This window comes from Stylophora pistillata, chromosome 1 (genome assembly GCF_964205215.1).
Source record: "Stylophora pistillata chromosome 1, jaStyPist1.2, whole genome shotgun sequence".
NCBI classification, from domain to species: domain Eukaryota; kingdom Metazoa; phylum Cnidaria; class Anthozoa; order Scleractinia; family Pocilloporidae; genus Stylophora; species Stylophora pistillata.
The window spans coordinates 40,120,720-40,148,611 of NC_142519.1; the positions used below are offsets into that span (position 1 = coordinate 40,120,720).

General features: G+C 38.7%; 1 protein-coding gene, 1 long non-coding RNA gene and 1 pseudogene across 2 annotated transcripts in view; 2 read left to right on the forward strand and 1 right to left on the reverse strand.

Annotated features, from left to right (window-relative positions):
• Positions 1-27,892, forward strand: part of LOC148742493 (uncharacterized) — a 307,714-nt gene that overhangs the window by 89,479 nt on the left and 190,343 nt on the right. The gene's annotated exons all lie outside the window — the stretch shown is intronic.
• LOC111334734 (uncharacterized) overlaps positions 1-27,892 on the forward strand; it is a 178,721-nt gene that overhangs the window by 65,208 nt on the left and 85,621 nt on the right. The window contains exon 9 of the mRNA XM_088747592.1: positions 19,708-19,791. Within this exon, the coding sequence (XP_088603718.1) occupies positions 19,708-19,791 (84 nt within the window). The remainder of the gene's footprint in view (positions 1-19,707; positions 19,792-27,892) is intronic.
• LOC148742497 (uncharacterized) lies at positions 1,878-5,355 on the reverse strand (annotated as a pseudogene).

Below are 27,892 nucleotides of genomic sequence, written 5' to 3' on the forward strand. Positions count from 1 at the left end.
TTGATATTATTGCTTCTACAAAATATACTTAGATGTGCAGATGTTTTCAATCTCAGAAAAGACTAAATAAACGATACTATTGCGCCTTAGGATCATTGGAAATTAGTAAAACTGGGCTAAATTTCAGAAGTGGAAATGAAGACATTCGATAATGTTAAAAATAGCATCCCATAATCTATATCTATCAGGAGCTTGTGAATTGTTTACTTTGTCATGCATTATGCGAATGTTATAGTCGTGGAGTTTCTCTTTATCCGAATAACAATTTATATCAATCACTACGGATCAACATTATTCTTTAACATGACGTTTTTTTAAAAGGAGCCTTAGGGATTTATTTGCTGTCGCTTCGAACACCCGAATTTTCACAAAAGTACGTGTATGAACAATTCAGCACGCTGTAACAAAGTTTCTTTCAAACCCTTAGTGAACGTTTTTCTTGATTGCCGCGAGCGAACGATTTAAATCGACAGAGCATGTTTGTAGTAAAGCTTTCAGTGGAGGTTTTACGATAAGAAAACCTGACTGAATCATCTGTTTTAATACAGAGCAAGAAACCATTTTTTTCACAGTGTCAGTCACTGTTCCAATGACCACCCAACTCTAGTTCCTTTATCAGCATAATTAAGTGCCACTCCCGCTAAGAGCGGTCCTCTCGACTTCCCGTCCAAAACAATTTTCCTTAATTTTTTTCCTATCAAAAGGGTTCAGGACATACATTTCAAAAATAGTTTGGTTGTTTTCCAATTCTCTTTTTTTGCTTCACTATAAGCGAAAATTGACTTTTGGCTTGACCAGCCGTGTAGAGAACGATCGAAAGGGTAAATTTCACAGCTTTTGTCGAGCGTGCTGGGACTGCCATGTTATAGTTCACGGAGTTTTCTCTTGCCTCAAGTGCTATGTTCACTCAGTTTACAGACAAAATATGGAAACTTCACTTCAAATCCTATTCATACCAGCTTGATTAGAAGAGACCCTTCCCTTCGACCTCAATTTGCATATCAAAAATTAACCAATTTAAAACAAAGAATTCTCAAAATGCTATCTACTGCGAGGATCTTACATCATGCGTATCTAAACCGCAGTTCAAAATATATGAACTTCATATATTAATTGTATCTCATTTACCACTTTTACGGGTTTATTACGAATCAACTTAACGGCCTGTTCCCAGTTGGCTTGTTAGCTCAATTGGTAGAGCGCTGCACTAGTATCGCAGAGGTCAGTGGCTCGAATCCCGTACAGGCCTGATTTTTTTCAGTTCTGATTTTCGCTATTGCTTAAATAGCGCTATCTACTGCGAGGATCGTACATCATGCGCAATCAGTCATTGTTTATAAATCGGGAGGGGTACTGGAGGGAATCGGAGGATTTTGGTAGTATTACGATAAACCCCACCTAAACCCGCCTTAAGGCTCTGTGATATTCATATAACCCCCACCTCACAATGGCAGTAAATAGGCAGTCTATTTTTATCAGTCCTCCTTTAAACTCGCTCCGACGAAGGGCTAACGCTCGAAACGTCAGCTTTTGTAATCATTACGGTGGCCAATTTACCATTTCAACTTTGTTGATATATCCAAATTATTTCGTTACTCCCACCGACGCAGCCCCAAACGGTTTCTTTCGAAACTATCAGCCTTTACTCCTTTAAACTCTGTTGGCGACAACTTATCGTTTCTCTTAACAACCACGTGATCCCCAAAAAATCCTCCACCCCTGGCGATAAATAGTGACAGGTCCTTTAGCTCCTATTTCCACTTACTATCCCCACAGCGAATGTAACTTATCTCCGCATATAAAATACCTGAAAACTAGTTCATGAAGCGATCGAAAGTCATGAAATGGAATGAGGCACAGAGTTAGAAGTAGCCTTCCTAAATCTCTTGGAAACATTTGCATTCGGTTTCCATGTCACTTAGTTTCTTGAGTAAGGTGGCCTTGAAATCTCTGCCTTTGAAAGAAATTTCAAAAAATGCACAGATTTCCCTTAAAGTGGTGACTATAAACTTCTCTAACGTGTCATTTGTAACATGTTCGCAGATATTATGCCTATCAGATAATATTGGATGAGCAAGTCCGACTTCGGAGATAACACCCGCTACATGCTTTTTCCTTGCTTCGTGTTCAAGGTAACCGCTTTCTTCTTCGATAAGACTTTCGTCGTCATCATCGTGGTCATCGTCGTCGTTTGCATCCTGTTCTGAATCTTTTGGGACTGTGGTTTTTCTTCGTTACAAAGCAGAAAGCCCCGAAAAGGAGATTTGAACCTAGCTCCTCGTTAGCCATTCGTTTCTGGTGAGTTTTCTTGTACGATCTGCCTCTCTCGCCTTTCTCATTTCTGCCGCAACTTGCGCGGGATCGGCTTTCCTGCCCATTCTTTCACCTGTTTGAAACCAACTTGAGAGATACCCTTTTACTTTCTCGATGAATCTTTTTCCACTACCCTCCGGTCTCTGAAGGGCCCAGCCTATCTTGCACACTTTAGTCAGTTCAACTTCGCCCGTTACTTCGGGTGTTGCTCTTTTTGATTCAAGAGTTAGAGAAGAAAATTTCATTGCCCAGTCACGTCTAAGGCCGTCGTAAAGGCTTGCTGATGCTTCTTTCTTGCTGTGCTCCCCGAGGTGCACATGATCTTGGAGTTCTTCTGAAGAAGTGAACTAAGAGCAGCAATCTTGTTCTGGGCAGTGAAATAGCATGTCCTCTTTATCATCGCTGGAACTTTGGCTATGATTGCGATTCTGTTTTATGGCCCGTGGAGCTGTGGCGAAGAAACCATGATTGTCTACTTTCCCTGACACAATGGGGTCTTGCATCTCAAGGATGAGCTTTGACCATGGTATTAAATTGTACTTACCGACCTCATTGGCTTTTGAGAGCCGAAGACCATCCTTTTCATACCCAAAATTCTGGAAAAAGCTGAAATTATTGATGCCCTTAATTCTGAGTTCCTTTCTATCGCTAACAATTTCACAAACAGCAGCTGAAGATCCCTTCACTTGTCTCACTTTTAATGCTTCGTGCATGTCAGCTGCCGTCAAAATCTTATGGCCTTCATTGCAATATCTACAAATTGCCCCTTTCATTGGACTGATAATGCGATGGCAAACATCCTTGCCAGATTGTGGTTCAGAAAAATCATGCCTTGAGAATAAGAAAAGGAAGTATCTCGGTTAGAATAACTGATCTATCAATACCTGCCATGCTAATACAGATGTTACTAGCTAGACTTAGTGTATGCTCTTGCGTCTACTACCACATTCCACTCATCATGAAAATGCTAATATGAAAATTATACTTTTTAACGATTCTGAAGAGGAAGATATAAAAGGGCAACTCCGCAATAAATAAATACCTACGCAGTTGAATTCTCTCAGGATGTCCTTTGAGAAAGTAAGCATTCATTCGCTACACTTATTTGTGCGTATAGCAATAGCATGTAAACTAGAGAAGTTTATTAAAAATACGTTTTAATCTGCCTTTAGGCAAGGGGGTCGGCGATATGCGACGTTTTAAGTGTAGAGAGGATAATTACGTTCCTGCGGTGTATTATCAAAAGATTTTGATCAACATTGTTTGCATCAGCTCTGAAATATAAGTTACTATAATGAATAGAGACAGCAAGAAAGTTGTAACTTAAAAGTTCTGAAGTCGATCAAGCTATGAATTCTCATGTTTTGAAAGAATGTTTTCGCGTTGTAATAAAAAAGCATTCTCATCTTACCTCATCACCTTGATTCCAGCGCGGGAGCCAACTTTAGAGGCAGCTGCAATTAGATTGTTGTTGTGGTAACAGCCTGCGCCATCTGATCGCAAAAATACCTCTTCACGGTAGGCTTGATCTGTTTGATGTTACCGAGAAGGTTTTCCAGAACTGCGTAAACTGCGTACCAGTCTTGGGCACAGCTTTAAAAGAGATGAATACATGACATGATCTCAAGGCCTTTGTCCTCTGTATTCCTCGTAATAACTGAACTGACATGCTAGTTTATTCCTCTCTTTCCGAACCCCTCAGACTGCTTTTCCCTGTATTTCAGTTGGATGAGTTTCATGGCCCAGTCCATGACAATGAAGGAGGCATTTTTTCTGAGGAACTCGAGCAAATTCTGTTTTGCTCTCTCTTGATTCTTTATCCTGATTATATGCGCCTTCCACTGAAGAATCGCCTGTCTGGCTTTACCATGGTCGTGTTTCAAGTGCTCTTTCTTCTCTATCCTGTCAAAAGTTATCAAAGGAGATTAAATTTCATTTCCGATTGCCTGAATAACGGATTTCAAACTTTCGCAACTATCACAGCTAGCTTGAGGTTCATGGGAACAACTTACTTGAAACTCGCGGTTTTGGGAATCACTTAGAGAAAAACACATACAATGGTCGTGGCAAGGACTGCCATCCTCTTGACAGTGCATCCTATACTCTGTCTTGAGGTATCGCTTTACATCCATCAGACTCTTCCGAACGTCTTCACACCACTACGCAGTTGCCCCGCCCTCTTCCAATTCTTCCACTATCTTGTGCATTGCTTTAGCTAATTAAACCCTTCCGCTCCACTTGCAGCAGTGTTGTATAGTCCTTGAAGGGATCGCCTTTGAGAGGCCTCTCTTGATTGCAAAATTCTGTAAAGCGATGATTTTCCAAGGGGGTCAAAGACTTCCTTGCAAGAGTTTAATTGAGAGATTGTTCAATCATCGTTGATCGTCCAAGAATTCTGATGACATTTGGCAGGACAAGACGATCCCCAGAGTCAAGTTTTAAAGTCCTTGTTCCATAGGCCACATCTTGGTAAAAATATGGTTGGTCTACAAAATACTGAAAATGATCAAGTTTCACTAGCTTTATTCAGACTCTGCAGTGTGGCAGTTTGTTCACGTTGAAACCAGTTCCGACACTTGGCATGAGTCCTCGCCTTCTTAATTTTTCGATCGCTTAGTTTTTCAAATGGCTGGTGCATTTTCTTTAAGAATTTCGCTGAATAGCTCGTTGCATACAAACTCAAGATCTGTGTTTTCTGGTTCTTCGAAGGTGTCTGTTTGTATGCGGTTATCAGCGACTTCAAGTCACCCGAGCAAACTTCATTTGTTACCGTAGCCTTAAATGCTTGCAATAACTCTTCCTTGTCTTTTGGAGCAATTACATTTCAAACAGCGCGACATGCCTCTTCCACGTGATCCAAACATAGGGCTTTTTCATTTGTTGTTGCCTTTCCCACTCCTTTGAAAGCCTAGAAGAAACCGGTTGTACTTTTTGTCCTGCGAGTGAGGCAATCCTTGTCATAGCCTCATTGTAGGTCTTTAACACGTGCCCATCGGCTTCTTCTTCATCTGATGAGTCACCATTTGAAAAAGTCTCAGCCATTTCATGCCACTTCCTGAGGAGTCCAAGTGGAATCCCGGTTGTCTATTTCGACGTCTAAATCTGGAAAAGAAAACATCTCCGATTTTGCTCCTCTTTTGCTTCCCTGAAAAGTCCAAATCAGGCGAGGCAGTCCGTAATTCGCTATTGCTTAAATAGCGCTATCTACTGCGAGGATCGTGCATCAGACGTATCTAATACCGCAGTTCAAAATATATGAACTTCATATATTTCATTGTATCTGATGTATCACTTTCACGGGTTTATTACGAATCAAATTCACGGCCTGCTCCCAGTTGGCTTGTTAGCTCAATTGATAAGAGCGCTGCACTAGTATCGCAGAGGTCAGTGGTTCGAATCCCGTACAGGCCTGATTTTTTTCAGGTCTGATTTTCGCTATTGCTTAAATAGCGCTATCTACTGCGAGAATCGTGCATCAGACGTAGCAGTCAGTAATTGATAACATTTGTCACCGTCGGACTGATTGCGCTAAGCATTAGAGATCTCTTACATGTCGGACGCATGAAGTTATTAATATACGTAACTCGACAAATATGCTATGCCACAAGAACCCTTATCTTCAGCTAGATTTAGTTTTTCTTCCTCTGATGTCCTTAGCCAAAGCCACTCATTCTTTAACCGGCTACTATGTTACTTTTTGCAGCTGCTTCCGGATGGCTAAAATGTACACAAGAAATTTATTCTTACAAATGCCACCTAATGTAACAATACTACACGCAAAAAGTATCGTTATGGTCATTGCCATCCCTAGGATTATAAAGTGTTTATATTCTCTGGTTGCCATCTTAATTGATATAGTTATCATCGTTGTTTCACCTTTTTTAAACGAACGCCTTGTTTTTTGGATGTTGCGCATTGTTATGTTACTAAAACTGAACGAAACTCACGAATTGGCTCCCCCCTCTCTGTCTCTCCCTCTCTCTCTCTCGCTTTTTTTTATTCTTCCTTTTATTCATTGTAATTTTCATATGGACATCCTTTCCCTATTCTTGTTCTTACCCCTGTTCCTCTCTAATTTCTTTTCTCAGGAACAAATAATTGGACATTTTTTCACTCTGTTGCGAACGTTAGTAGCGTTATTTGAATCGCAGGGCTTAATTAATTTTTCCTTGTAAAACGGCTTCTAACTTTTAACACTTTTTGGTCTACCGCACCAACATAGAAGTTGTCTATCTCGAAACATTTTCTGTCATCACCAACACTTTACAATTGTAATGGTTTGTCTCGACCTTAAAAATTTTGGCTATGGCGGGCAAATCTCCCACCTCACCGCCGACAAATTTTTCATGGATGAAAACTGGACAAAATCGATTAACAAACAAAGCCGTGTGAAAACTGGAAAAAATCGACTAAATAAACAAAGCCGTATTAAACTTGAGCGGATGCAGATTAAGAGATAAAATTTTGTTATGAAAAAAATTGTCTTTTGATCTTGTGGAGACTCTGCCTGCTGGTGTAGCTAGGTCCTCACAAATCAATTTTTAATAAAATAATAACCTTCGCATTCAAGGAATTGAAAAGAGTAGTCACGTGATCCGACTGGAACTATCATTCCGAAAATTTCGAAAAAACATCTCTAGCCAATCTGGCGAAGAATACTCGGCCTCCTTTCACTGCCTCATATTTTCCTTTGTGCTCTTGATTCTAACAAGTACTTTTACCGCATTTGCAGTGTTTTCCGATGTTTAGAACATACAAACTTCCGTTTTATTTTTTTCGTTTTTGGAGCCAAAATGACCGGAACGAAGCCAAATTGACTCGTACTCGAGGATTTCGCTAGATAGATGGTACTTCAAATGACTTGATACGTCGTTCTGGCATTCCAGGAGAGATATCGGGACTGAAGCTCCGCTTTAATACCCGCATCCACTACAGTCTTTGCTTTCCATGAAACAAGTAGACATTTTTGTGCGATAAATTTCTCAAAACATATCTATAACTGAAGATCCTCTCCTCTCCGCTAAACAAACACATGGGTAAAAGACTTATCCAAAGCGAGAGGGATGGATCGAGGTATGCTAGAACCTCCAAGGGGGGGGGGGGGGTAGACCAATGTAAGCTCAATTACCGTCCCCAATTCTTTTATTTCAGCCCATCTATAACTTTTGGTTCTAATTCGTTACATTAATTACTTTTAAGTTTCAATTTACATATCCGCGAAGCAAGTCATGGAAAAAATGGACAAGTTAGCATAGTCAGGTCACGCAACATACCAGGCCGTGTTTGCCTGCTGAGGAATGATTAAGCTTGTCCCTCAAGAACTTTGTGGACTGTAACAACGTAAAATCTCTAATTATGGCAGCAAATGTTCAGAAAAGAGGGCCTTTTGATTGCATTCCGTGTGCTAAACCTCGGTAGAAACAGCAAGAATTCTTGCAGAAGGTTGTTTTGTAGATAACACCGTAACATACATGTTTTAACTTGTTTGTGTGTCCTTTTAAGCGACACCTTAGGTCTGAAATGACCAGAATGCCAAATTTGATTATTTAATTTTGATCGTCTCCACTCTGTACGTGGCTATTGACCTGATTCAAGGAAAATTATCGAGGAAGCGCCTTCCGATCACCCTTTGCTTACTTTTTCACCCAAGCGTTACGACTAATCACGTTTATTCAACGTTTTAAGACGACTCGCAATTTATTTCCATCCAATTGTTATGAAAACCTAAGATAATTAACGTAGAAGACAAACAAACGAAGTTTAAACGGTCAAAGACGTATCCGTAATTTTTTAGAATTATGCAAATAGCTTTGACACGTGCCCGATTAAGCAAAGACACTGATTTGCGTTGTTTTCAAGATGATGGTGGATGAGAGCTAAAGAGATACCCTCAGGTTGGAAACAATTGATGACTTCCCTGGTGTATAAACTATCCTCCGATATGTATTTTTAGCCCTAGTTAAGCCTAAATCTTGAGAGTTCTTTGTTTTGCATTGGTTCATTTTTGATATGCAAATTAATGTCGAAGGGAAGGATCTGTTCGGATCACGTTGGTATGAAAATGATTTCAAGGGAAGTTTCCATATTCTGTCTGTGAACTGACAGAATATAGCTAGTAACTTGAAGCAAGAGGGAATTCCGTGAGCTAGCTACTGCAGTCGCAGCGCGCTCGACAAAAGTCGTGAAATTTACACTTATGATCGTTGTTTACACGGGTGGTCTAGCCAGAAGTTAATTTTCGCTTGTGGCGAGGCAAAAAAAAGAGAATTGGAAAACAACCAAACTATTTTTGATACATGTGTCCTAAACCCTTTTCATAGGAAAAAAATTAGGAAAATATTTTTTGACCGGGCAGTCGAGAGGACCCACCTCTAGCGGGAGTGGCACTTCAGGTGGCTGAACACAGTTTTCGCGCGCGCTTTTGCTGGTGCAATTCAGCACGCGCACAAGGATTGCAAAAAACAAACATGCCGTCAATAGAGCGGTCATTTTATTTACACAACACGTACCCGCATTGTCTGTGCTATTTTTCTCTATAGTTGGCGCGGTGATTGAGGGCTTTAATATTTTCTTACAAAGATATGTTAGAATAAGTTTACGGTGAAAAGAACCCAGCAATTCTCAGCTTTTTCGCCGTTACTGAAAGAACCCAGTTAAATGCAACGCATGCGTAGTAAGTAAAAAAATTGCCATTGAAGGAAATTTGGCTTTCTCGGAAGTATGCCTATTTCTTGAGAACCACTCTTTAGAATTTCACGAAATTTGGCACGGAAATACTTAAGGAAATAAGTAACTGGAGTATCGAAAAAAAATCGATTTTAAACAAAGGAAATTCTAGAAAATCGAGTGAACCTTCAACAAGGGACAATGGAAGATCTCTGTTAAATTGTTATCAAAATGTTGTTAACATGTGAGTATCGTTTGTCATATCTTGATGTATCCTATCAGACTCGGATGAAAAACTCATGAAGGGGAGTTACTGGGCAAAGGTTCGTTCTTTAATAGCTGACAGTGAAATAAAATTTGTGTTCGTGGCTCAAATAAAAACTTAGTAAGTATACGATGTGTGCTATTAAATTTTTGTTGAGAGTTCTGGAGGAACTTAAAGCAGTCTGGAAATTTACACATGAGTAAAATGAACAGATATCAGTGGCTCAGCTGAGAATTTAGACAGGCACGATTGCTTAATTTTTTTTTTATAAATTCGGTATTTCATTTTGTAATTCAGGAGTGATGTTCCGTGTCCGTTCACCGGCCTGATCATAATAATACAAAAAGCTCTACACGAGGAGTTCGGCAGCCCGTTTGTGTCAGAGAATTTGCATTGTGCCATTAGCTTCAGCGGTATTGTAGCGGTTGTATTCAATCGTTCATCAGTGGTCTTTTACATGTAGTCGATGTGTTCCAGCTTTTATTAGCGGTGTTGTAGCTGTTGTATACAAAGGTTCATCAGCACTGTTACAACGGTTGCGTTCAAGGTTTATCAGCTCAAGAAGATGTCTTAACGCGTTCATCAGACACATGCCATCCCACCGATTTCTCCGTCAAACTTTCACAGTTTAGGAGGGTCATTAAGTTATTCAAGAATCCAGAGTAGTTCAGGCTCGTGGCTTATCCCTGGGGTATTAGAGTCCCCCCATCAAGTCCATGAAGTAAAATGCTAAATTTAGCTTTTGTAGTTGTACTGAGTGCACCCGTCCATCGTGTCCAATTTTGGTTGAAACAAGATTTTTGGAATTTTGAGCACATAGCGATCATATGATAAAATGCTTTTTGACTGAGTTTGGGCGGGACAGACGGGAAAATAATTGGCATTTAATTATGGCGCTAGGATGTCGCACGTGACCTCAAAACAAAATTTTCCCGTCAGGCCCTACCCCTCAGTTAAGAAGTACAAATTTTTTCTGTTAAAACTCGTTGAGAACCATATTTTGGAAGCTGTCCCAGTAAAAAGAAAAACAAAAACAAAATAGTTGCCCTTGTTCGGCAAGCGTACGATGTGGGCTAATGTGCGCCACAATGTACGCTTTCCAAGCTCTCAGCCCAGCACTCTTAAGAGCCACTGACCATAAGTATCGAGAATACGCCGACAGTTAGTTGTTAGGTCATTTTATTCTTCCTAAAGGACCTTTTTGATGAACCTTTATCAAAAATTATCAAAAGGTTCTATCGCGCTTCGCTTTCTCCTATAAATCGACAAGTTCAAAATACGCCTACATGGGGGTTGCCTCCCCCATCCCCGTGAAATAACGAAAAAATATGCAACTTCCGCAGCTTCGTACGCCTCAACACGATGAAATACCGCTTTCAAATTTTGTGCGATAGCAGATGGTCCTTTTTTTCTTAACGAAAATACCAATTTCTTCATATTTGTAATGTTTAACTTTGAATAGTGACCCGTCGAAAATATGGTACTTTCGTCTTTTTCGCAGAGGTGAGATAAAGATCAACTTCGATGGCCTTTAAAGGCTTAAGAAAAGTGTACAATGCGGGAAAGGGCAGGTTTCTTTTGCTAGGACAACTTCAGAAATATGGTTCTGCACAACATACAATGTTCCCCACGAGAGATATTTGCAATTACAAAAACCTATTTTCTATTTATCTTTTCGAATAGTTGGTTACCCAGTACCGTGATTTAACTGCTCCAAATTAGCAGAAATGATATTCTGATATATCAAACTATTCCAACCTTAAGGGATCGTTTTCTTAATGAAGGTTCAAAAAAACTATCAGACAAAGTACGATTAAAATCCATCGCATTTTGTTAGTGTGAGAAATATTTTTTGAAAAGTGCATTTTTCGAGATTGATTTATGGATTTGATGTGGGAACTCTGATGACTCAGGGATAAGCCGAGAGTTGGAACTAAATCTGGCTTCTTGAATGAATTAGTGACCCTCATAAACTGTGAAAGATTGAAAGAAATCTGTGATATTCTGATATATCAAATTATTCCAACTTTAAGCGATCATTTTCTAAAGGTTCAAAAAACCGTTAGACAAAATGAAATTAAAATCCATCGCATTTTGTTGGTGTGAGAGAGATTCGTTGAAAGTGCATTTTTCGAGTCAAATTTAGGGATTTGTTGTGGGAACTCTAATAACTCAGGATAAGCCGAGAGCTCGAACTAAATCTGTGAAAGTTTGAAAGAAATCTGTGAGATGGCATGTGTCACGCCTGCCCGGTCTTCTCGTAGACAGACTCTTAAACCGTTCATCAGCGGTATCATAGCAATTGCAAGACAACCATCGAAAAATGCCCCATTGTGAGCGAAAAGAACTTCCAGGGATTAGCATTGAAAGACATCCTCTTCAAAACAGCTCACAGGCGCATTCCTGTAACACCACTAGAATGCGAGAACTAATGAACCACTTAGGAACAGTTGAAGCGCTGCATCACCGCTGGTGAACCCTTGGAGACCTCCACCACACTTAGACACGCCTGGTAAATCCTGTAAGACAACCACAGTGCTAATGAACGCTTTAATTACAACCATAAAAACGATACTAAAAAACGGTTTGTGTACATCCGCTTCAACACCGCTGATTTACGCTTGAATACAATTGTCACGACACTGCTGATTACCGTTTTAAAAAATCCGTGAAAAAAAAGACAAAAAGAAAAAAAACCTTCAGAAGTGCATCCGCTGTAAGACCGCTCGAAAGCAACAGCTAATAAACCGCTTAGGTACGGTTGAATTTAAACGCTTCAACAGCGATGATGAAGGCCTGGAGACAAACGCTATAGAAGCGCTGATGAACGCTTGAAGACAACCAGTGGAAACCGTTGATAAAAAGTTTAGGAGGACGACAACCGCTATAACGCCGCTGATGAAAGCTCAAAGTCAGTTGCCACAAAAACGCTCCAAATCGCTTGAGAGCAACCACTAAAACGCTGCAAAGACCGCATTAGGACAACCGCCACTGAAAAACCTCCAGTGCAACCGCTATTTTACTGCATATGCTAATATTTGCGTTACTGTTCATCTGTTCGACCTTTACCAACTCCGAATGACTCCCTTAGGTACTTAAGTGCTTGCGCTTTGGACTTACTCCTGGTCACTTCATGTTTCATTAAACGGTTGGAATATATAATCAGCGAGGCTGGAACAATTTTAACAAAAGATGATCTAAAAATTTGTCCTCCATTTCTTTCAAGTTGTGATTCCGTGGAATTTTCGTCAAACAACACATCTGATTTAACTATTCGCCCTCTTAAAAAATTGTGCCACTGCTCAGAAAACCAGACGATTTGAAATGTTGGCCAACTGATTGGGAGATTTTATTTTGCATCAGGATCTCCAGGGTAGAGAAAAGACAAACTAATTTAATATTCATTAATGTGAATTTGAGGTACTGAAGGAAACGTTCATAGCATCTTGAAAAAGTATGGTATGCTTTCAAAGTATAGGAAAAAATTATTTTAGGCAGAGGAGTTCACGCTTCGTTGTGGTGCCCTATTGATTGCAGGAACCTGTCCAACAAAGGAAATCTGCTCAGTTCAAAAGAAAACAAGACGGTTAAAAACTATTGATGGGGTAAATGTAAAGGGAAGATAGCATGTAAATTTATGGCGATGGCATGAGACGATTAATCCTTATTAACCATTTCAAATCGGTAAACAACCTCAGATGTTTAAATAATTACGGTGGCCCAGAAGGCTCAACGTAAACAAAAAATATACTGCAGCAAATAAAAAATATACTGCAGCAAATAAAAAAAATCAAAACGCAAAGGAAAAAAGTGTCGAGGCAAATAAAAAATGCAACGCAGACAAAAAGTACTGCAGCAAATAAAATATGCAACGCAAACAAAAAAAAAAAAAAGAAAACGCAAGCAAAAAAATTAGAACGCAACGCCAAGGAAGACTGGGTAATAGTTCTTAGTTTCCCGCCAAAACAGCATGAACTGGAACTCGCTTTTGGTTATAGACGAAAGCGATCTGCGTAGGATTATAGAAGATTACTTTCATGAAGGGTTTGAAAATGGAGTTATTATCGATTTTTTAAAAGAGCAGCATGGTACTGTCAGAAGTTCGCCGCAAAACATGGTTTCGGAAAGGTGAACAAGCAAAGGATAGAACGAGTGTTGGCGGGAAACTAAGAACTATTACCCAGTCTTCCCTGGCGTTGCGTTCCAATTTTTTTTTGTTTGCGTTTTCTTTTTTTTTTGTTTGCGTTGCATATTTTATTTGCTGCAGTATTTTTTGTTTGCGTTGCATTTTTTATTTGCTGCGGTACTTTTTCTCTTTGCGTTTTGATTTTTTTATTTGCTACAGTATATTTTTTATTTGCTGCAGTATATTTTTTATTTGCTGCAGTATATTTTTTATTTGCTGCAGTATATTTTTTATTTGCTGCAGTATATTTTTTATTTGCTGCAGTATATTTTTTGTTTGCGTTGAGCCTTCTGGGCCACCGTAAATAATTGACCATACGGGGGTCAAACCATAGCCCTAAAGTTTATTTAACAAGCTGTTTACCACTTCTGTACATGTCAATTTGATAATTCTAGCTAATTCATTGAGATCCCCGCCTCGCGGTTTTTAAATTGTTACTTGCATGTGCAGATTTTATCAACCTCAGAAAAGACAGAATAAACAATACAATTTGGCCTCACGTTCATTGAAAGTTAGTAAAGCCAATTTAAATTTCAGTGGTGGAGGTGAAGATACTTTCGATGACGCTAAAAATAGCAGCCCATAATCCATGTCATATCAAGATTTTGTAAATTATTTACTTTGTTGTGCATTATGAAGATGTCATAGCACAGTTCTTTTTTATCCGAATTATAATTCATACCATTTACGACAGACTAACTCGACATTATTCTTTTAAAGAACACGGGTAAGTTATCAGCCGTCGCCGCTTCGAACGCCTTAAATCTTACAAAAATATGTGAACCAATCAGTGCGCTGAGGCGAGCTATGGTTTCTTTCAATTACTCTAGATCTGCTCGTAAAAGTTTTTTTCCGATGGCTGCGTTCAAACGACTCAAATCGATATTATATGTCTGCGCTGGAGCTTTCTGTTGATGTTTTACAATAGAGAAACTGACCGAATCAGTCGTAATTCGATAATTTTGAAACGAAACAAGAAACCATATCTTATCATTGTCAGCCACTGTTCCATCTATTGCGTAACTCTAGTTCCTTCATCAGCAGATTTGAAGAAAGGGTTTGTTTTGAGCTTATCCTTATCTTTTATCTCGGTTTGGCTTTTTGAACAGACAAATATTAAAAAAAATTTCTTCTTTGAGCGATGTTCATGTGTTAGGTGTCAAAATTGATCCTGATTTGGCCCTTCAAAACTCCTGCCCCTGTTCTGCGAAAGTACGGCCTGATTGTAAACAACACAAAACCCTCTTTATGATTAGCTGCTTTGTTTAGTTAAGCTGTGGTTACGTCGCACTGGATTAAATGACATGTAAGTTTGGGAGGACACTCCAGACGCTTGGTAGCCAGTGCCGGGATCAACACAAATATAAGCAACAGAATTCATTCAAACCAGCGAATTAGACATTATTTGAAGAAAAAAATGTAAATGATCCTTTTGACCTTGTACGATTGTGTTTCGGAGTTCTGCTCCTCCTCTGGTGGATGGCATTCATACATATGCAAGGCACCCCTTGACCCAGACGACACTGGGGCAGTTTGTGAGGATTATATGAAGGATAAAGCCTAATGATAATAACGATAATATTAATAATGATAATCATGATAAATTGATGACGCGCAGATTACATGAGATTTTCAAATCTGCGTAACAATTGAGAGTTGAAATACTAGTACAATCAACCAAAACTGCGAAGAGAAGGGAATATGAATACGAAGTCACCCCAAAGACTGCAATATAATTAAAAGAAAATTTTGTTCTACGATAAAACGCCCTGATAAAAACACTCGTCTGAAAAAGGTGAGATTTCGATGGTATTTGCACTCTCTATATTAGTGGGATTTTGGAACAGAACAGTAGAAATTGTTTACCTAGGGTAGCTTTAGACTGAAGACAGGTATTACTAAGAAGGACTTCTGAGTTTCATTTTTCGGTAGAAGGGGGCCGAAAAATTATAATTTAAAGAGTCGTGAAAGTATTTGGAGCTGTTTTAAACTCGACTCCTTTTCTTATCGGTAGCCGATGTAATTAAAAAATAAGTGAGATTTTGTGGCACAATTTTTGTTCTCTGAAGGTCAGACTACCGTGGTATTAATGTTGCTCCCGTTATTGCCCGGTTGTTCGAGAAGGTCGTGTATCGTACACAAGCACAGTCAGTCATTGAGAACAACCTGAGCCACACCCGATTTGCATATAGACAGGCGGGTAGTTGCACAAATGCCTTGCTCTCTATCCAACACCAGACATACAAGTATTTAGATAGTAGTGACTGTAGCGCAGTGCGAATTTTTACCATGGATTTCAGTAAGGCTTTCGATTTTGTGAACCATGCTATTTTGTCTGCCAAACTGAAACACTTACCTCTAAATCCGTACATTATCAATTGGTATCATAGTTTCCTCTATGCAAGACAACATCGTGTTGTTAGTTATAATTTTTAGGACAGTGGAAATCTGTCAATAGAGGAACCACAGAAGGTAGTGTAAGCGGACCGTATCTTTTTGATATATTTTTGAACGATTTGGAGATTTTTTTTAATGGTTGCCCTGTGCTTTTTAAATATGCCGATGATTCCACTATTCTTTCGCCTATCACTAGGAGTAGTGACCCGTCTGCTGACTTAGTAGGACAGTTCTTAACATGGTGTAAAGACAATAGAATGGTCTGCAACCCTTGCAAATGTAAAGAGCCGGTTGTTAGAAAGAAAAATGATAATGTACTCTACTCTCCAATTAAAAATATTCCCCAATGTAATAGCCTCGTTTTACTAGGAGTAGCTTTACAGAGTGACGGAAAATTTGATGAGCATGTAAGAACTAAGCTTGTCAAAGCAAACAAGTGTTTACACGTCCTACGAACATTGAGAAAGGAACATTACTCTCAGGCAGAGACTGATCATCTTTTTATATCCATTGTTTTGGCTAGTTTTAGCTAGGCACTTTCAGTCTATGGGGCATCTGAGTCCGATCTTACGGTTGTACAAAATTTTTTAGACCGATGTCATAAACGCGTTTTTATCTCATTTCCAGTTTTTATCAAGAACCTTTTAAACAAACAAGACCGAGACATTTTGAAGAAACTAAAACCAACGAACTACCACCCCCTGAAAGACATAATTCCTGTCCAAAAGACATGTACACAATCTTAGGAAAAAAGGCTGCGCGCGCCCGAAAATTAATACACAGCGCTTTATGAACACCTTTGTAAATAGGTTGATATTTAAGCTCCATTTATTGTAATGACATACTTTTTAATTCATAATATGTGTGTAGATTTCTGGAGTTTTTTCAAATTCATTGTAACATAAGATATGTAGTTTTATCTTATGATGGAATAAAGACTTCTATTATTATTATTATTATTATTATTATTATTATTAGTTTAGACCAAGCATTCTTTATCCGTTGCAATTTAGTTATAACGCAAGCTGGTGATAAATGCAGAAGACTACAGCAGGAGCCTATTCAGCATATTCACGGATTGTAGTGAACGAACCAATGAGGGCCTCAGTTTACTGTTGTGAGAGATATTTTTTGAATGTGGTGAATATAATGTTGTAGACATCACTGAAAAGCTGCTTATATTTGCGATGTCAGTTGGCATAGGCAGTCTGGAATTAAGTTTAATTTCTAGCGCTAGCACAGGTTTGATGTTCGAGTCACCAACATGAGTACTGACAGTTATACACTGTTCGCAGTCGTTGTGGTGTCCCAATAATGAGGATTTCGGTCTCGCCTTCGTTCAGTTTGAACTTATCGTTCATTTATTTAGCTTCCCAGTTATTGTCGTGTCCCAATAATGATTGTTTCGGTCTCGCCTTAGTTCATTTTGAGCTTATCGTTGAGTTATCCAACTTACCAGTTGTTGTGGTGTCCAAATAATGAGGATTTCGGTCTTGCCTTCGTTCAGTTTGAGTTTGTCGTTCAACGTGGATGGAAGAATGAAAAACCAGTAAATATGTATACCAGACATTAGACAGAGACAACATCCACCAGCGGTCATCTTTGTACGACTGACCCCTAACTGCCTAGTAAGATCCCTTACAGTCTCTTGCTTCACAAAGCGCCAATAAGGGTTGACAGTGGCTAAAATTTTTTTCCGTCATATTGTACATGTTAACATTATTTTTTAATATCAGTAGATATCCACTGCACATTTTCTTGCGCAGATGTGTAAGAGTTCATAAGGTGCAAGAGGTGTGACCAGAGAGATAACGGACAGCTCAATAATGATGATTTTTCTTTAAGGTTATAAATACCCGAGTTTTATCAAGCTTATGTAATGAAGCTCATCAAACACAATTCGATCTTTTTTTTTAAGAATAAAGGCTGATAGTTTTAAAAAAAAACTGTTTGGGGCTGCGTCGGTGGGAGTAACGAAATAATTTGGATATATCAACAGCGTTGAAATGGTAAATTGGCCACCGTAACGATTACAAAAGCTGACGTTTCGAGCGTTAGCCCCTTGTCCGACGAAGGGCTAACGCTCGAAACGTCAGCTTTTGTAATCGTTACGGTGGCCAACTTACCATTTTAACGTTGTTGATATATCCAAATTATTTTTTTCAAAGAGATAACCAGATGGTGAGGGACTATTAAGATTATTTAAGCGGACCAATTGTATTACATGAATTTGTCTCAGGAGCAGTAACTTGAACATTGCAAAACATCTTAATGTTATGGGGAAAAATTCAAATTACAAAAATGTTTACTGCGTCACAACCATTACTGCTTGTGACACACTTTAAATCAGTGAACCAAAATTAAGCTATTTTCAAACAGAGTGCTTTTTTGTTTAGCCTTAGATTTTGACATAAAATACCTCAGGGGTGGGGGTTAAAAGAGATGCATATAAAGGATGCTTTAACAGTCTGTTTGTTACTTTTAATTTACTTTTATCAAATTTAATTTAAGATTTCACCGAGGCTTTAGCTAATTATGCGAAAATCATCTGTCGTGGTTTTGAAATTTCTAGGTCTACTGAGATAAGCAGATGTTACAAACTTCTCTAAAGAAAAGAATAAATCACTGAAATTAGTAAACTGCCCCGGTGCGTTGAAATTTTTAAGATATCTTTGAAATAGAGGGTTTTATTCCTCAGCTTATGATGTGTGAATGAAGGACCAAACAGAAGTTAAAAGGGAGCACGTAGAGTTGGTTTAATAACCTGTTTCATATATGCTTCTCTCAATTTCAAATTTCCCTTCGTTCCAGCCAATTAAACAAAAATCGTCCGTCCATGATTTGTAATTGTTAGCAGATGTTACCAAATTCAGAAAATACTAATTGAACAGAACTGTTCGGCCTCAGGCAAGAGAAAATAAACTGAGAGAACTTATCCCCTAGGCATACACCAATTCCAATGATAGTTTTTTTAACGCTAATTCTAGTGCGCGTTCGAGCAGTGCGACTATATTTTGAGAGAAAAACAGCTGATTGGTCAGTGTTTCTGTGATGAAATTTAACGTGTGATGTTTTGTGGCCTGTGGTGTGTGTTCATTAAAATAAGGTGTTGACATGTTTTGGTCAAGAAGATAAAAACATAAGCTTTCAGAAGGTAACCCCTGAGCTCCACTCTAAAAGCCTGAGTTTCATTACAAGGTTCGAACGGACGAACCGAATATCTTGCAATCATTTTGATTCATGTAAATTGCCTCGCAGTTTATTGATTAAGGGGCAATTGTGCTGTCAAGTGCACCATGACACATCTTTCGGAATACAGCAAACGAACTCGCTAGAACTAAATGATTACTTAGTTTTGAAAATCAATTTTGGCCCCTATTCTTAATTGGCTCTTTGACTTTTTCGCATAATAATAAGTTTGATAGAGAATTAATAGCGGATGACTGTTTACAAGAGCCATTTAGGTTTATGAGAAAACGAAAGAATCACTACAGACTGACGGTGAGCTCGTCCGAGCTACAATTAGTGCGATTTCTTATCGATTCACGTACCTGTGTACCGACAAATTTATAATGCTTTGTGGTTGAATGGTGAGTCGAAAGTAGAACTATTTTGAGGATTGGAAGAACCATTAGAATAATTCTTTAAGATTCTAATGCACTGGAAACAGCTGCATAAATCATATTATTATACATTCTTTTGCGTCATTCCTACAGACGATGGATTTTATATATGTAGCAGTGACTTCATACCAGCAGACAATAGTTTTATGTGCTCTTGTCTTTACAAGTGCAGCTCAGGAATATGCATAATAAAACAATTGCAGAACATTATCTTACGGATCATAGCTTACATTTTTTATGGTAATTGTTTATTCTAGGGACTTGTCCAACAACCAATTAAAGAATTTATCTTCAGGAGTTTTTACCACCCATTCTTGCTCTCGATATTCTTCTCTGACTCTGTAAGTAAGACTCCTAAACTTTGACTTAATATTTGTTTAAAGAAAACTAACGTAGATCAAGGTCTACAACTTACACAGGTAAGTATCTTGATGACATCAGAGGAAGTTAGGGTGAATAGATGCCGCACTAACTTCTCTTATACTCATAAGATGTTGCTTACAGAAATGACAGCGAAGAATATGTGGCGAAAACCACCAAACGACGTAGAATTAGAATCCACCCTTCTCTCTGCCATAAAAAATCCATTGTTTCTATAATCGTGTACACCGTAAAAGTGAGGACATCATGAAAATTTACCCGTCCATGGGTGTGATCATCCGCGTGAAGAGAAGCATCGAAAGAAATATGTCATCTTCTGAGACAAACGTTCCGTGAACGTGGATGGGAAGTGAACCGGAATCAAGTACATATAGTCACGCCTTATTTGATTAAATAGAGTGGGGCCCTTTAAACTTGATGATCTCAGCTGACTGGGGCACAGGACAAATATTAGTCAATTATTTCTGGATATCACTGATGAGCAGCAACTAGACTTAATTAGTCTGTTCATTCCCTGGAAGAATACAAATCCTATGCCAATCCAACAAGACTCTGTTGAAGCGTTAACATCCTTGGATCAGCGTTTTCACCTAATGCTTTCTGGAAACCATTCAAACGGACACAACGTGTCTCTATTGCAGCTTTTTTTAACATTAAAACAACTGAATCAGCAGTAAGTTGTTATCTGCTCGTATTTTTTGTCACGCGTTCTTTTTTTGGTATCAAATCAATGGGACCGAAAACTTGATCGTTGAACTTCTCTTAGTGGTTTACTCTCTCTGACGTAATTTTGCTTAGTGATACCTCTTGGTGGAATAGTTCAAAATTTTTCCAAACGTACTTTGTACTAATGCATGACAAGGAAGAAACCTAAAGTTAGAAACCAACGTTCCGCCGTCACAAGTCTCGCAGTCCAGGATGTTTCACTTCATTATGCCTCGCTGTATTTAAGAAGTAAAGAGGAGAGATCGCGTATAGTCGGAATCTGTTTCTAAAACTATGGCAAGAGAAGTGTTGTTTTAAAGTCATTTCACCTTTGAAGTAGGGAATCACCGATTATGAAGTCGGCCTGCTCAAACATTCCTTTGGAGAGAATTGGTTCAAAGTGATCATCGCTTTCTTTTACACCGAGGAAAAAGGCGCGAACGATTGTCTTGTTTCACAAACCTTTTGTCACTCGCACCATACTACTCGTAAATCGAAGGACCCGGCGATAATACAGTAGGAATTAAAAGTCGTGAAAGAATATTTAAAAATTTTGCTTAGCTTCAGTGCAGGTAAGCAGATAAAGTCATTACAGCATGTTTTTCGATGTTATCATTTCTCATGCGTCCTGTGGATAAGCCATTTGACAGGTTGACCCACACTTTGCCAACCAGTGGTGAAGAAGTCCGGAGAACTGCGTGTTTGCAATCCCCAATCGACTTGTTGGAGACGTGAATGTTCACTAAAGTTGACTCAAGCCATTGCATAAGCATTTTAGCACTTGGAGCTTGGTCACAAAATATGAATGACATACGAACGAACTTCGTCACCCCGGTATGGTCTTTATTGCTGCCTTCAGCTATCGTCTTCAGTTAACTTCTTGAGTGAGACATTTGATAAGTTTCTCCACCAAGAATCCCACTGTGAGGTGAAAGTGAAAATGGTATTGTTATTCGTGGCATAGTTGATGTGAACCATTGCAGCAATTTGGAGTAGTTCGTGCTCAGATATCTGGAGACGGATAGGAAATTAGACAATTGGAAACAAGCACTCACTGCTTCTCAAAAAGCAGAACTTTTCAAGAAAAACACTTATTTACATATAATCATCTACATACCACAGATAAACAGCCAAGTATTGCTCTATAGTAAGCTTAATTTTATTGCGATAATAAAACTGCTCAAAAGCTCGACGAGTCTAAGTCTGAGCTTATTAAAATGGAACTTATTGTCAAGGGAGAAAAGAGCCCACGCTTATCAAATTTGTGGCTGAACGTTTCTATAAGAAAATTAATTACCTGAAGAAGGTCATCCCATGAAATTGCTCGCGAAAACTCATATCGCAAGAATCACGAAGCGATTTGTGCGAAAACAAAATTAAAATTTGAAAGGATAGCGTCTGTGGAACAATTTAAACAATATGCTAACCTGGGTTACTGGTGAAATCGCCCCAATACATGTTCTGTCTATCAACCTAACATATAACGAGGTCGCCCCCACCCTTACCAGTTCGCTCCCAGATAGTAAAAAACTCGTTTGTAAAGCTGTTGAAGTTTTTGGGCTAGCGTGAAGTTGGAAATTAGGGCGAGATAACTTGTTCCTAACTAAAAATTGCTGCTCAACAAAGCCTAAAATTGCGTCAAACTCTTTAGATTAAGACTTGAGTAAAAGTAGCGGCTTTGCATTACTCATGCATTAGTCGTGCGCATTTAACACGACTACTAATTTGCATGTGAAAATCTCATGTTCGTCGCAAAAATATCATAGATTCGACTTGAAAAGAATTCATTCTGTGCAGGGAAATGAGTCGAAAAATTTGGGGGAAAACTTGTCTTTTGTTAGGGGGGACAATCGTTTCACGTTAGGGGGTGAGCTCGCAAAGGTGGTAGGGGGCGACTATGCAATGTGGCCGCGAATATACCATGACCGCTTTCCTGCAATGTACTTAGTTTGATGCACATGCAGAATGTCTCACAACCTTTAAACCAGCAAAAAAGTCCAATTTATCTCAGTCAGATAGCTATTTGCGTTTTCCTTGTTGTCAACATTTGGGACGTCGCTTGAGACGCAACAACTAATCCTTAATCATCTGAAATTTCGTCGCTACAGGCCGAAAAGTTCAAGAACACTTTGGAGCGCACAAAAGTATGTCAGGGGGCTATCACGAAATAACAGAGCTTTTTAAATACAACGAGCATGCTTCGTAAATTTTTTGACAGCGCACAAGAAGTCGAATCGAAGATGGCCTTTTAAGCTATTTTTGGATTATTTCAGAATATCAGCATAGCTTAGAAGCAGAATCTTGCCTGAAACCTGGCTCATTACAATCGCACAGGAAACATAGGCAAAGGAAGGCGTTTGGGAAGCGAAGTTTATCGTTACCCGTGAGGGAACAGTATCTTATTAATCTCACTATCTCAAGTAGAAAATGCTAACTGAAATACATAGATCAAGTCTAGTATTGCTAATCATAAACAGTCATTAAACTACTTTTCTTCATGATGAACTCAATAAAGGGATCGTAACTTATATAATTTTACAAAAAAAGTTGGCTTTGGTTGTGCGTGTTTCGTTTAGCAAATTGGCGTTGTCTTTTGAGGACAGATTAAATTGCTACAAGACTCACGATTGACAATAATTCCGCTCATTGTTTTAAGTGTTAGTTTATTATGTTTTAAACCAGTTTTTCAGAAGAAGGACTTGGTGAGGATGATGAACCTGATTATTTGCAGATTACTCTGATTATTTGCAGAGTAGGCCGCGAAGCTGGCAAAAGAGGGGTCGAATTGCTTTTAAAGGAACCTACTCATTTTTGTCATCAGCATTCTTCTCTCGGCTCCGTCACTTATAATTTACTTGTGAAACCTTGTGGAACCCGAAAAGGTTTGCGAGAAAAAAAAGAATGATCATAAGCTTGATGATTGACGATTATTCACAAAAGTGGAAGTGAATAGTACTTGCTATTCAGTTCCAAATCGCTCGCCAATTTTGGCGCACGAAAAGCATTATTCTCTGATGCGGTATATAAACCAACTTTAGTTAGTGGTGTTGAAAGTTACATCCTCAATATCTTATTGAATTTTTCATTCGGCTCCGTTCATGACTCAATGAACAATGTGGAAGGCTCTGTCAGTCATTTATGGTCGTCAGGGTTAATAATTTTGTCCTGACGCGATCCACCGAACCATCGTTTATACTTATACCATTACAAACTGTGGACACTCCCTAACGAGCTCGTTTATTCAGCTGACTCTCAAAAGTGGTTCGAGACTATTGTTTGGAGGAAGTTCTTTGGTAATCTGATAATACCAAAATAATCCTCATATTCAGGATGCTGACAGTATTAATTACTTAGTTATCAAATACTGAGAGAAGCGCCAGGTCTTTTAGCGTCACAGTGAGAATGCATAATATCCTAGAGTAGCCACACACGAGAAATAAAATACTAATCAATGTTGGTTTTCAAAACTAAGCAAAGAAAATAATATTTGCTTATTGACTCAGTGGAAGGGCCTGACGGGAGAATATTCGGCTCGAGGTCATGACGTACGGACCGAGCGCGGAGAGGTCGGTGCGTCGTGAACGAGGGCCAAGTATTTTCCCGTCCAGCCCGACCTAATTCGGTCAATAAGCAATTTATCAAATGACCACCGACTAAGTTTGGAAAATTTCGATAACTTTATTTTAACTTAAATAGGATGCGATAGACTAACGCGCGCGGGAAAACTCGCACAAAAAAAATTACGATTCTGTAGTAAGAAACCTTTCCTTTTTCGGAGTCAGAAGAAGAAAGTCACAATTCATCGAAAAACTTGACTTATTTTCTCATTTTGTTCACTGCTGTAACTAATTTTTTTTGCAACAACAATGAACAATTCTTTTTGTTTTTTTTGTTTGTTTGTTTTTGCAATAAAACCGTACAAGTGCACTAGGGTCTGACCGGCTCTGAGGCCCATTTCTCGAAAGACCCGGTAGGTAACGGGTTGGAAGCCATATTTTAAAATCAAAAGTTAAAGAATAGAGAAACAGGCTCTGACACCCTGACCAGTCCGTTTCGTTTTCTTAGCTGCTACTTTTATTGCATAACTTTCAAAAGGACTGAAACCCCCATCTTGAATGAAACCAGTACAGCTTTACGGGCCCGTTAAGTTACCGTGACCTTCGAGAAACGGGCCCCAGGTCAACCCATCGGGCCCTACACTTGTCAACTTTCACTTTTTTCTCTGGGATTGCGCGGGCGGGGCCGAATGTGTCATATGAAAGTGAAAAGCAATAACAGTATTGACTTTAGGGCAAACAACTGTTGCATAGAGGAGATGCACGAGCAATGTAATATTTTCCACAGGAAGTAGAGAATGTGAAGAAACGCTTTAAAGACATCTGCCGTTGAGAATTAAATGACAACTGCATCAACGTCAGGACTCATATACTTTTTTAATGTAATTTACTTTTATAAGGATAATTTCGATGCATGTTTTCTGAAATTCTTTCAATACGAATTAGTAGTTGCTTTCGCGATTTTTATCTGTTGGTCGTTTTTGTTATCGAAGTTAGTTTGGGTCTGATACGAGTCTGATCTGAGAGAACCGAATTATTATGATTATTATTGTTGTTGTCATCATCGTTACTAATCCAATAGATTTTCTTAGATTTTTATCAGACATTTTAAGCCTTTTAACATGAGTTTTGTCAATTTTTAGTCATTATAGCAAATAAAGGATTATTATTGTTATTAAACAAGGGATTTATTTTCTTCAATGATTATTTAATTTTCAATTATCTTAATTGCTCCTAGTTTTCGTGACCATTCTCAGGACCTAATACGAGCGTCGCATTGATCGCTTACAGCGTGCACAAAAGACGAAAACAACACAAGTGACATCAGTAAAGTGTTATTCATGACCAATTAATAATGCTAATGCAGTTAAAAAGTCGCTTTGGTAACGCTTTCACTCCCAACATCTCATTAGTTATTCTCCTGACTGTCTTCTCTACAATTCTTACGATGTCAGTTTGGAGGATTTGTTATTCCATCAGCCCTAATTCATATTTTCTTTATTCTCAGCACTTGCCTGCTTGGTACTGTATTGATATTCTAAGGAGAAATTCTGTCCTGATCACCAAAGGGAGTTAAAGGATTAAAAAGGGGAAGCCTATAAAATTGAAAAAGAAAATCAAATTTTGGATCGTTCAGCTCCGCCATTTTGTTGCTCCGTTTTCTGTCCGTAAGATCCCCTGGTCTGCAAGGAATTACCATCGCATATTTTTCGAGTTTCACTTCGTTAATATGGCAAAGTGGCATTGAAAGTGGAATGATGAATAAAAACAAAATTCCGTCCGGTATTACCTAACAGCTCGAGGCTAACGCTGTTTTCTTTTTATTATTTGATGGTTATAGAAATCTCTTCGGCAATCAATTGGAAGAAATAGCAGAGGGAGCTTTTAAAGACCTTGAATTTGTTGAGTTCTCTCTGTAAGTAGCACTGTTTCTTTGTTTTTCTAGAGAAGAACATAGTATATAAGCCTACATACAGTGATCATATATGAATAGAATGACTTGAAATTTAGATCACACTCTCCATAAATTATTTCAAACAGGCACAAAACTTAAACAAAACAATTGCAAACTCAGATCATTTATACAAATGAATAATTACAAAGTAACGTACTACAACAGGCTTGTCACTTTATCTTTCCCGTAAACATCTCTAAAATTTGGTTTACTGCCTTTTTTTGTAAGTGAAACTATCTTTCGTTGAACGGTGAGGAAACCAATCACAGTGGCGAAATTGAGAACTACTAACAATTTAGACCGACAAATTCAGATCACCTCTTACCAGAACACGAAAACAAAATAAAAGAGACGTTTATATAAAGGAAAAAGGAGACAGGAAAGAAGATGTTTCTAGAAATAAGTCAGCGGAGGAATCTAATGTAATTCAAGCGCACTTGAAGGATGGTGAGCATGATGCAAAAAATTGCCTGATGGTTGCAGTTTACTTTAGCAAATATTCTTAGTGATGCAAGACACATCAGATGACGGAGATTTTAAAAGTTCTTGCGTTTTATCAAACAAGTAAAATGCTAAACTCGTTTAAAGCTCGTGAAACAAAGACTAATCCTTGATTGAATCCTCGAGGTGATTCCCTTGTATTACATGTACATTTTAGATCTTTTTTGCGCATGATTTATCACCCAAATTTGGCGCGCAAAATTAAAAAAAATGGAGACTATTATTTGGCAGAGGGCTCGCTAAGGATGTAAATCGTAGTTTTCTGTTAAACGAGTACGATGCCACATCTTTTGAACTGTCACTATTTTGATAAGAACTGTGTCTCAATAGTCCTTTGTACAGTTGTGGGCTTGATGGCCAAGCCTTTCAACACGAGTGAGGCTAAGGGTGACCTTGTTATGATAGAGATGTTGCTGCTTTTCAAATGCAAATTTCATTGTTATCATGCTAACTAGATACAGGTCTCTATCACAACAGGGTCACCCTTAGCCTCACTCCTGTTCAAAGGCTTGGCCACCAAGCCCACAACTGTAAAAAGGACTATTGACTTAAAAAAAAACGCAAAAACTTATGGCCATTTTAAGAAGCAATTTGATAAAACTGAAGGGAGGATAAAAGCTAAAAATGCGAAGAGTTGTTACAGAGTTCTTGGTGTACATTGTACTGAAGCAAAAAGGCTCACACTCGACCAAGAGTTTTCCTACTTCAACTTTGCTAAAGTGTGAAAAAATTAGGGTTAAGAAGTGCAAGTTGGAGATTTTATCACAGTCAACCAGCGTTGTTTTTCCCACCCATATAAGATGTCCATCTGAGCTTTGAATAAAAATATTTTAATTCTTTTATTTCATAACCGAATATGACGTTGAAAGCCTAAATATTATTCCCCGTAACTTTTTGTAGCAATAAATGAGGGATTCCGTCTGTAACCGCCTCCCTCTCAGAAGTGCAGTGCGCCACTATGTAGTACGAATTAAATTGCTCAGTTGCGGAAATCTGTTATTGGCGTTAGTGTTGAAAAAAATGGGGCTCCGAGTCGATTTTGCCAGCCACCACACTCGTGATATTAAGGTTCTATTTAAGATCTGACAATAAAACCACTTGGGTAGCACACTTTGAACTGCACAGTCGCAAGATTGGTCGCAGCGGGGTTCAACCGTCAGCAAACGGCCTAAGAGTTCATCGTCAACGGTCAAAAATGATTAATTTTCACTGCCAACCGTCCCAAAGGCAACTCAATTTTAACCGTCTAGCGGTTTAAAAGTCTTTTGGAGCCCTACTTCAGCAGCTTACCATGACCAGTTCTAAGACACAAGGGATCTTTAGACTGGTAGGCCTTAGAAGGTA